Source organism: Miscanthus floridulus, chromosome 3, assembly GCF_019320115.1.
Source record: "Miscanthus floridulus cultivar M001 chromosome 3, ASM1932011v1, whole genome shotgun sequence".
Lineage (NCBI taxonomy): Eukaryota > Viridiplantae > Streptophyta > Magnoliopsida > Poales > Poaceae > Miscanthus > Miscanthus floridulus.
Window position 1 is genome coordinate 104,992,921 of NC_089582.1, and position 11,769 is coordinate 105,004,689.

General features: G+C 48.1%; 1 protein-coding gene across 1 annotated transcript; it reads left to right on the forward strand.

Moving 5' to 3' along the window:
* Positions 1 to 1,039: 1,039 nt before the first annotated feature.
* Positions 1,040 to 1,519, forward strand: LOC136544160 (secreted RxLR effector protein 161-like). The gene has a single exon (XM_066536414.1). The coding sequence runs from the start codon at positions 1,040 to 1,042 to the stop codon at positions 1,517 to 1,519; it is 480 nt and encodes a 159-aa protein (XP_066392511.1).
* The last annotated feature ends 10,250 nt before the right edge of the window (positions 1,520 to 11,769 follow it).

The following is an 11,769-nucleotide window of genomic DNA, read 5'->3' on the forward strand; positions in this document are numbered from 1 at the left end:
AGGAGTAGTGCCGAGCACTACAACGGGGGTGCCGAGCACTTCGGTGGAACAGGGAACTCTATCAACACTGATTGACCTCACCTCCAAGTGACACCACTGAGTTTGTGGATGCCTTCCACGAAGGTCAGGAGGTGTAGTTCCACAGGCTGGACGACATCATCGGAGACACAGGGCCCTCAGGCCTAGCTGGTCGGCTGCTCAATGATCAAGAGCTGCTGCTCGTCAGCATAGAGGAACCACCCACGTTCACGCTAGATGAGCGCAGCGAAAACTAGTGACGGGCGATGCTGGAGGAGATGAAGGTGATCGAGGAAAATGAGACATGGCAGCTCATCGATCCACCTCTAGGATGCTATCCGATCAGCCTGAAGTTGGTGTACGAGGTCAAGCGGGATGAGCTCGGCGCCATTGTCAAGCACAAGGCGTGCCTTGTCGCCCAAGGCTTTGTTCAGCACGAGGGCATAGACTTCAAAGAGATCTTTGCGCCAGTAGCACGCATGGAGTCTGTCCGTTTGTTAATAGCCTTGGCAGCAGCAAAGGACTGGAGCGTCCATCACTTGGACGTTAAATCGGCCTTCCTCAACGGTGAGCTGGCGAAGACGCTCTTCGTCAGGCAACCTCCAGGTTTCGCCGTTAAGGAAGAGGAGCACAAGATGCTCCAACTGCGCAAGGCGCTCTATGGGCTGCGGCAGGCCCCACGAGCATGGAACGCTAAGCTTGATGCCACGCTGGGCGAGCTTGGGTTCCAGCGATGCGCAACCAAGCACGCGCTCTACACTCGGCGATGGGGAAGGAGGAGCTCGTCGTTGGCGTGTATGTGGACGACTTGATCATCACCGGCACGCGCACGGAGGACATCAACAGCTTCAAGCGCAAGATGGTGGTTCGTTTTCGAATGAGCGATCTCGACGCACTCTCCTACTACCTCGGCATCGAGGTAAGATAGGGGAAGGAGGAACTCACGCTCGGTTAGAGTGCGTATGCCTCGAAGCTGTTGGAGCAGAGCGGCATGGCTGGGTGCAAGCCATGCGTGACTCCGATGGAGGAGCGGCTGAAGCTGACGAAGGAAAGCACCACGGTGAAGGTGGATGCAATACTCTACTGGAGCATCATCGACGGTCTACGCTACCTAGTCCACACGAGGCCAGACATTGCGTTCGTCGTGGGCTACGTTGGTCGCTTCATGGAGGATCCTCGAGAGGATCACTGGGCTGCAGTGAAGTGGCTACTATGCTACATCAAGAGGATGGTGGATCAGGGGATCATCTTTCCCAAGACAGGCGGGAGTAGACTGCAGCTCATTGTGTTCAGCAATGCAGACATGGTGGGGGACATTGACAGACGGCGGAGCACCTCTAGAGTGCTTGTCTTCCTCGGGTTAGCTCCAATTTTATGGATGTCGCTGAAACAGAAGGTGGTGGCACTATATACGTGCGAGGCAGAGTACGTAGCGGCGGCCACAGCGGCATGCCAAGTTGTGTGGCTACGCCGACTGCTGGGCAAGCGGACCGACGTGTAAGCTCACCCACCAGCACTGATGGTGGACAACCAGCCCGCCATTGCCCTTGTGAAGAATCCGGTTTTGCACGACTAGAGCAAACACATCGACGTGAAGTTTCACTTCCTCAGGGACTGTGTCGATGGAGGGCAGATCATCATCGAGTTCGTCGAAACTGGTCGGCAACTCGCGGACGTTCTCACCAAGACGCTCGGACGTCTTCGACTCACGGAGCTGAAGGAGATGATCGGCATGGAGGGGGTACAAGGGATAGCAGTAGGATTAGAGGAAGAATTGTTAGATAATCTACTGCTTTCTTGTGTGAACACACAGCAAGGGAAGGCGGGGCCGAAAAGGCTCTCTGCTGTGGTACTGTAGCGTTGTAGAGGCAGGCGTCGAACGGCTCACCTGTCGTACTGTAGCCACATGCAGGAACAGGCACAGAAGTAAGTCCTGCTGTGTTATCTAGTGACTGTAGCAGCACGTTAGCTGTACTAGAACTAGATGGATAGAGTTGTATAAATAGTTTGCCACTACAACTCAGTAAAGAGAGTTTAGATTTGTCATCTCCTATATAGGGCTCCGGCCAACGTTGGTGCTTGTACCGTGTGTATGCTCTGTTCTCACTCTTCTTCTACCTCTAGTCATAGTGTGTGTGGTCGGACAGCCTCAGTCGTGCTCGGCCGTGGTCGGCAAGACTGGTGAGTGATCGACTCACCTGAGCCGGTGATCCTGTGGGCTAACAGTCTCTTCCGCTGCATTGTAGATTCCAACAAGGAACTATCCCAGCCAAGCAAGCAACTAAGGGCGTGATTGGTTGCAGAGCAAAACCTCGAGCCAGGATGGCTAGGCTGTGCAAGACCAAAGAAGCCGGGTTGAGCTCGTGCACGTGGTCGTGTTTGGTTGTCTTTGTTGTTGGTTCAGTACGAGATGAGATCATGTTTGGTTGCATGCATGCATCAAAGTTTTGGGTGTCTGACACATGAGCCCCTGCACCATGCGTGAATCAAGCCGTCCTGCATAGAGAGGGAAGTGAAAATTGAGAAGATGTAGGCATACGGGATGGAGGAGGGCAGATGAACGAAATGAGGATGCAGGCGAAATGTGTGAGCAGGGAAACCAAACACGGCCATAATACACCAAGGGATACCGGATGGGCCTTCGGACGGCGTGAGCGGGGCAACTAATCACGCCCTAAGCAACCAACGAGAGGAAGAACCCCGGCGGGAATCAGCTAGGGAAAGAATCCTATGGCAACTCGCACGTGCGAAGCGCAGACGACGACTGGGGACGGCCATAGACTCCCGGCCCGTAGTAAAGTCTGGCCATGAAATGAAACACCGTCGATCGCTTTTCTGCGCGACTGCATGCATGCCTGAATGATTCCCGGCCCGGCCGTATCGAAAGAGGAAAGAGAGAAACGACAGCACTAGCCACTAGCTCGTCGTCGTCTCCTACGTATATGAGATAATCTGATGACTGATGAGTAGTGGTACATGCATGCCCATGGCCGCGCGCCCCTCCACCGCCGGCTACTCGTGCATGCATGCATGCATGTCCAGTTAGTGCGGCGCGTGTAGCTGTCGCACTTTCACGTGAGTCCAAGCGGGTGTGGTGAATGATATGCAGGGGGAGTCGGGGAGATCGAGACAGACGACACAGGTTACGGACGCACCCGACCTTTATCACTTCACCATGGATACTCCACCATACAGCTAGCATGCTGGTGCGCTGATGGATGGAGTACTGGAGTGGACTGGAGGAGGTGGCAGGCGAGATGGCCGGACGGATGATGAATGAGAGGCGCAGCATGCAGCAGGGGGCTCAGTGTGCTGAGCACAGTTAAAGCGAATAAAAAAAACGATGCGCTTTACCCGGCCGCTGTCTCTTTCTCTGCTTGAGTGAGGACAAAAGGATTAGCATAGAGCAGTCAAAGACTGATCCACACTCCAGAGAGTAGCGTGCAAGGATCAGAGTGGAGTGAGAATAATGCTGTTGCTCACCTGCTACCATGCTTGCTGTAAAAGCTTCACAAATCAAATGCATGGCTCATGGTGCCAACGCCGCTTTTCATTTGCTCTTGTCGATCGGCTATGATGATCGATCGGTAAACCCGAGCTATCAAGTAATCCTGTTTATCCACCACACGTGCTCGTTGGCCGCGCCACCGACCTGCACTGTGCCTGTGCGCGGCCGCTAGCTGCCAGTGCCAGCGCGCGCAGATCGAGTGATCGAGCGACGAATTAAAACCGCACTAGCTACTTGCCAAACGCGCAGCTCGGCGCGCGGAGGCAGACTGCGGCAGACCCGGCCCACGCGCGCGTGCAGCGGCAGCAGCACCGAATGAATGAATGCGTTGGGGCGGTGCGTGGCAGGGGCAGCTAGCCGCGCCCGCACCGTCGCCGTCGTCTTCGCGCGCGCAGGTAGGCCCGTGTCCCGTGCCACCACCGCCAGCGACCGGCGCCGGCGCGGACAGCGCCCGCGCGGCCTGCCCCTGCGGCCCCGCTGCGGTGCCTCCCCCGTACGATGGCGACGCTGCTGGCTGGTGTGAGGGGGCAAGAACCGCGTTGGAAAATGGAGCGGCCAGCGGCGTGCCGAGCGTCGCGCAGGCCCTGGGCCGCCTGAGCGAATGTGTGCGCCGGCGCTGCGCCCGTCGGTCGAATTGATTCGCGCGCGTACGGCCAAGCACTGCCTCTGCGCCAGGACTGCGCCGCTGCCGCGGTGACGCCCCGTAACATTGTCCCGCCCATCGGCGGGTGTTCAGCCGATCGTGGATTATTACTGCTGGCTGGTTTAGTGTGAGAGAAAAATGCTGTTCTGGCTGGAAATTTACGATCGTTTACGACCAAACGAACAGGTCGGCTCAGCCGCTGCACTGTACAGCTGTAACATTATTCATGTGCATTTTGCATTTTCTTTTTAAAAACTAAAATAAAAACCTGACTCTTCGGGCTATCTTTTTTTACTTTAAAAAGGAGACTAACTCTGCTTTTAAAGAAGCAAGTAAAAGTGTTTATATAAAGGGGTTACCCGTTCTCAAGTTTTACACAACTTACAAAAAAGTAAATATCACTAACTTCGGACAAGCCTACAGATCTACAACATCCGAAAGTAGCTCGTTGGGCATCCTTTGCTTGTGCAACCACTTCTCGTTAAGCAGTGAACCATATATCCGGGTCGTCTTGATATTGTCCTTCTCCTGGGGTAAATCCTTCCAAATCAGCAGAACATTGACACCAACGTAAATCACAACAAAGCCGAGAAAATTTTCACAATCGCTATTTTGTTCCGATTGTGCCAAGTGGCCCAAGCTAGCCCTGTAAAACTGAATATACGCATGCTCTGAGAAGACCAAAAGCCCTTTGTAATCCAGTTAGAAATAAACTCTTGAATAGAGGTTGGGAACCTCCCCAACCCAAAGAATCACGAAGACAACTCCACACATATTGTGTTATAGAGCAACTAAAAAAGATGTGGTTCAGTGTTTTAGGTTTGTTGCATAAACTACACTTGCATTCCCTTTCCACCCTCTCTAGCTTGATCAATCGAGTTGCATTCTCAAGTTTATTGTGTGGTTACTTGCCACAAGAAGATTTTATTCATGAGTGGAATTTTGTTTTTTCTAGATTAGCTGGTCGGTGTGATTGACAACCCCTCATATGGGTTAGCCACTGAAAAAGATTTTGTTGTAAAGGAATTTGAATTATCCAACGACCAACTTATTTGACCCTTTCTAGTTTCATCAATATGTACCTTTGAAAAGAGCTAATTCAAATTGTTCCATTGAACAAGCTACTCCCCATGCAGGACTCTCCTCAAAGGAATGCCCCAAGCATCCTCTATACCCATAACTCTTGAACTAGCTAGAGTGTCCTGGTGTGTGCAGATATCAAAAAGTTTGTCAAACTGAATCCTAAGGGGGTCTCCTATCCTTGTCTCCTTGCCTAATGAGGTTGAAATCTCCCCCAATGATTAGAGGGAGGATCATCATGTTGCATTCAAAAAATTATCTAAAGAATCATGGTGAGCTGGTCCATGAACAATTATCATCACCCATCTGGAATTGGTTAATCTATTTCTAAGATTAAGTTCCACACAAAAATTATGAATGTTACATTCTTCAATCTCTAGGGAGTCCACCTTGACTCCCATGAGAATGCCTCTAGATCTGTCATTTGCAGGAGCCCATCTCCACATAAAATTGTCACCTGATAACTCCCTTAGGTCTCTGTTGGTGAAATCAAATTTGATTGTTTCTTGTAGGCCAATCACCTCAATCTTGTGTTTAGAAATGTACTCCCTTACTTGCCTCTTCTTGGCATTCAAGAACAGAGACCTCATTCTTATTCGTTTTGCGTCTGCCCCTAGTTCTAGGGGATGCTTTAACGTCCTCTATAGCTTTGTCTAACTCTGTATCCCTAGAAGAGTTATCAAGAGTGTTCGTGGCAAACAACTGAAGGTCCTCCTCACCCTGAGGGGCTTCCTTGTTATTCCTTATTTCTAGATATATAAGCTTTAATTATAGTTAGCTTCTTCTAGGTTAACTGTTACTACCTCCTATTCCACAGCTCTAAAAGACTCTATATTTGTGTATTTATATCCTCAATGACTAAATCAAGATATTTAGTAACCTTACAGATATGAGAAGAATCTATATTATTCAAAGCAAGTAAATTGATCAACACAAGAGGTCATTGTATTAAGATGTAGTGCGTCAATAGAGTCAATATTGCCTGCTTCCTAAGCTCTACTTATGCATCTTTCCATCATATAGTTCTCCTATCCTTTGGGATTCTTGAACTGGATATGGTTGCAATTATCACTTTGGAGACTCCTTTCACTACAAGAGATGTGGCCTCCTTTCACTACATGATATATGGCCAAATAATTATCGCGTGTCAAACTCAACCCAAAATACATGAACCTCACAAGTCTAAGTAATTACCAAGTCCAACCAAGTAGCAAAATAATGGCCATGAAATTGTTGACCTCAAATTCTTTTTGCCCTCTTATTACTCATTGATTTAGTCCATTCCTGTCGGTCTTCACTTTAGTAAGTATCCTCCATGCTTGGATAGAAGCATTGTTCATCATATCTTCTTCATGAGTTAGACCCTCCATTTACATAGTCATACTTTCTTTACCCATAGAGTAGATGTTTGAGCCAGTGTCTAAACTTCTTTCCCGAGCATCCTCCTCTTCTCCTATAGTGTCCCTCTCAGTAATGTTCCTTGTGTGCTTCATCTGTAAATGGTGGCATTATTATGCTCACTAGTGACTTTTAGAGTGGAGGACTAACCTGAAATAAGACCAATCCATGAGGGGCTGTCCTCGATGGCATGCCTCCTTTCTTTCGGTGCCTGATTGCCTGCAAAGAGAAAAGCTAACCATATTTATCTTCGTGCATGTTACTACTGTCCTTGTGGGGTGTGGTCCTCTCTTTCATTGGAGAACTAGGAGTAGCGTCAAAAAGAGATGGATCATAGCTAGACGCAGCGATGCATAGTTCTTGTCTGTCCCCGTTGCGTCAACTTGGTTTCACCTCCTAAAGTTCGTAGGCCCGCCATTGCTACGCAAAAAACCCTGGGGGCGCTACCACCGACCTATATCCAAAAGCGAAAACCAGCCAGCCCAACGTGCAGCCTGCCGCACAACAAGACCGAATCATTGCACAGGCCGGTGGATATCCTAATGCATGCATGCAGGTGACCTAGTAATGTGCAAGTGCCAAGTGCAACCACCATGGAGCTAATCGCTCTACGTATACCCCTGCTGTAAACCAGAAAAGGAGGACCAAATGTGGCCGAATGAAAATGGTAAAGCTCACGATATCCAAGTTATATATATGCAGAAGAGAAGATAATCGATTAGCATGCAATGACATACATATGTGACAAAGTTCCGTGCTGTTCCTTTCTGGCATGCATGAATACACTCTGAATCATTCCAAGGGTTACATGCCATGCATGTACTCCATATGTGTACAGAAAATGCATGTCGCAGCAGAAAGGTGTATCGATCTGTACCGGAATAGTGAACCAGCTAGGACAAATGCAACTGAATATCGATCATGCATGGGCACACTGAACTGGCAGGACCGCAAGGGATGGAGGTGCTCCACAACACAAGCTTACATGTTCAGAAAGCATGGCCGCCCGCCTTGTTGCTTCAACACCCACCACTCTGAAAACATGCCGGCCATCACCATTCACCCAGGCCACACCATCGTCCGGTCCGTGACAGATATATAAATACATACAAATGCCATCAGGAAAACAGAAGTTCACAAAACATGAGGCTCGATCGACATGCAATATTGATGATTGAACAGGAGTACTATACCATGCATAGTAGTAGGAGTACTATGTATGTCTCAAGTGTTTTCTGAAAGCTAGCTTAGGTCGATTGACCTTTATGGGAAACCAAGTATGGCCTGGACGATCGAGAAGGTGTTTGGTTCTCATAGACTAAAGCATTTTGGACTAAAATCTGCACTTTAGTTGGACTAAACAACCAAACACTTAGACTAAAAGTGGACTAAAGTCCCTTAATCATTTAGTCCATAAAACTGGACTAAAAGGTGTTGGGGACACTCATGCCTCTCATTTATTGTCCTCTCTCTCTCCCAGGGTAAAAGAGTGAGTAAAATGGTCTTTCTTCCACATCATTTAATGACTTTAGTCATTTTAGTTTAAGGAATCAAACACCACTTTAACTTACTTTTAGTTCATGGACTAAAGTAGATTAAAACTTTAATCCATGAACTAGAGAACCAAACAGGCCCAAGGAAGAGAGACGATCTCGGTGTGCGCCGCTGCCCTTCTGCCAAGTGTGCCAACCCCCGATCGATCGTCTCCGAACAATCATTAGCGCGTGTGCGCGCGTGAAGGAATCATGGACGGCGACGACCTTTTCCTCCCTCCCTGCGCATTAGCTGAGCTGATCACAGCTGAGATTGAGGCTCGCATGTGTGGATGATGCAGCCCAGCCGCAAAGAGATGGGTATACTTTCTTAGTACTCTTCTCTTCTCACTCGCCCATCACCGCCCCCATCCCCAATAAACAAAGGCCGGCGCCCGGCGTGGCGCGTACGGACGCGCAGCCGCCATGAGACCATGCACATGTCCGGCCAAAGCTTCTCGCTGAATCTTTATGGAGTGGTGCTGGTAGGAAGCGACGCTGCTTTTTTGTGTGTTTGTGCATATATTCTTCTCCTTTCGTCCATGGATGCATCGATCGATCCACTGCTGCTGCCCTTTTCGTACTACTAAAAGCGATCTGCAACGACGATGTGGGCGTCAGGTTGCTTCGGCGTCTCGGCGATCGCAAATCGAGCTGCCCATGATTCGCACACATGCATGAACGTACGGTACTTGCTTATATATATACTCCATGAGAACCAAAATAAATAACATGCAGCTAGGCCGGCTTTGTTTTTCCTTTCTTTTGAGAAGACTCAATAATCCTACGTCTGACTACACACTACACAGTGAACCAAAATGTACCATGCATTTATGTGAACTAGCTCATCCACCTATTATAGGTAAGTAGCACAATATTTGTGCAAACGTACGAAGTTTGAGGTGTAAATGTTTTGATAGCACGTACGCCACCATATGGTCGGATCGAGCATGCATGTACACGGACTGCACGCTGCCAATCTGCCATGCGCGCGTATGCTGCATGCTGTACATTGCTGCTTGTCTGCAAGAGTCCGGCCAGCTAGAGAGAGCTACGGGACCGACCCGGTGTGCACTGTAGGAGTGCGTGGCACCCGTGGCGGTGCAAAGCCGCAGCTAGCACTAGCTACTACTGCCTCGGTTTGCATGCATGCGACAGGCATGTGACGTGAGACCCACAGCGGTTGTCTTATATATATATGCCCATCATCAGACGCTTCAAGTGCATACGCAACGGCTGCTCCATATACGTTCTGCATGCTATTAAGCTATTTGTCCGGCGTCCGCGCGGATCGTCGGTCGACGACTCGACGTGTACAAGCAAAGCAAAGCATGATCTACGTGTACGTACGTACGTGTCTCGACAAAGCAGTGATATATGAAACTATTGACGATCTTGGATTCTAGCATGCAACTGCACACGTATTCAAAACCATGAAATCAAGTATATTCCTGTGCACATCGATGCATGTACATGCATGCACGTACTGACAGCTTGCCTTGTCTGGTGCGCGATTTGGCACAGTAGTTTTGTTGGGTCCCACATGCATGGTGGCTGCCCATGCATGCCATGCGTTACATACGTGTTCATCGAGAATACAACTATCGACCGTACCGTACGTGCTGTCACTCGAGTATATACTGTGCAATTTATCATAAGTGAACGCTTGTAATTAAGCGGGTGATGGAGAAGCATATCCCTATGCACACATGCGCACTACATACACCAGGAACGATTTTTAGATAGACCACACTTTTTGGGAAGAGACGAAAGCTCTATCAAAAAACATGTTTTAAAAATGTCGGAAATCAATTTCTAGAGGTGGTTTGCAACGTGGCCCGACTCTAAAAATAGGTGCAGCACAAAACATCCCTTAATTAGGTGCCAAAATATACAAAATTGGCGTGAAAGTTAATAGAAAAGGATAGCATCCCACAGTTAGTCACGAGTGAACCTCTCTTGAAGTGGTAGGAGGGCTCACACGAGGCTTGAAGTTGGGAGTTTGTATTCTTCATGAAAAACGTGAGGTGCTTCCCTAGTGGGCTTTCTGTCAGGATGAAACTCTTTTTGCTATTTTTATGACTGTTTTTCATTTTCTAGAAAAAAATATTTTTAGAGGCGAGCCATATTTTGGACCACATCTTCAAATCAATTTCAAGGGCGGTTGGATATCCGCATTTATAAACCACTCAATTATTTCTAGAGACACATAGATAGAGGCAGACGCGATAGCCACCTCTAAAAATTGATTTTGACTGCCTCTACAAACCATTTCCATAGTAGTGGCACAAGCATCGTATATCCTATGATGAATGTCCTCGAGAGAGCAGATCGCCCGACCTAAAAATTGACCACACTGTCGTCACTCTCGACAAACATGTCACCTACCAGCACTCATGCACACCCTCTCCCTATGATGCCTCCGAGAGACTAGGTGGGCAGAGAGATTTACGAAGTCATAGTCACCTTGTTATCAACTAGACTATCACGTACTTCACTTACAAATCAAATAATGTTTAGCAAACAAATATAGTGCCCCTTACGTGTTGTGTTGAGCCAGAGATTCTGCCTAAATGGATGGATTCTATCCCCAGTGAATTTGACCAACTGAGATACACACAATTTATTTATTGGTGAGCATAACAAATATCAATGTCTGATATGTTGGCCCTAGCTAGCTTGATTTGGCTCTTTATTCCTTCGGATTTGATCTGATGTTTTATTTGGTTGGTAGCCTAGCGTTTGCAAGATGATTGTCGTCCTATGTAATAGTAGTGAATAGCAAGATATAGTAATATGTAGCAATGATTACTTGATTAATGATCTTTAATGTGTAAGAACAGATCAGATGGTACTTGCCACGTACACGTGTCCTATATATATATGAATGTTAGCGAGGACAGATGTTCCCATCATGGTCGGAATATTTGTACCACTCAACGTACATACAGTAACATATATGCAGTCCAATTCTCATTATTTCTTGACGTTTTCCTCTTCGCTTGTTGTGCATGCGCTAGTTGAACTGAAAGATCTTTTTCCCCTCTTGGATCAAGAAGGAAGTGAGAACACAGCATGCAATGAAAATGCACGCAGGGACCATATATCCAATCCAAGAAAATTAAAAAAAACAATAATCCACTGCACAGCCGGGTTAAATACTGAGGAGCGAGACAAAAGCCCATGATTAGTTGCACTACGCCAGATTTGCACATCACTGCCGGCATCATCACTGCCGGATTTGTGAGAACCGACAGTGATGTACCTTCACTGTCGGTTATGAGCTTGAAAATGAAAAAAAATGATTGGGGCTAGGCTAAAACCGGTAGTGAAGGACCACATCACTGTCGATTTGTGGCTTGAACCGGCAGTGTTTTAGCGGCTACTCATCACTGCCGGTTTAAGCCAAGAGCCGACAGTGATTAAGCTCTATCACTGTCAGTTCTAGCCAAGAACCGACGGTGATAAGCCTACAACACAAAAAGGCTGCAGCCGTCCTCTCCTTCCTCCTCTCTTTCATCCCAAGAACAAAGGCGTGCGTTTGGACCCTTCCCTCCATTGTTGCGGCTGCTCTTCACCATGAAGCTAGT

Bases quoted from the DNA above. Each gene is read 5' to 3' on its own strand.
- LOC136544160 (XM_066536414.1), top strand. From the start codon at position 1,040: ATGGAGGAGCGGCTGAAGCTGACGAAGGAAAGCACCACGGTGAAGGTG.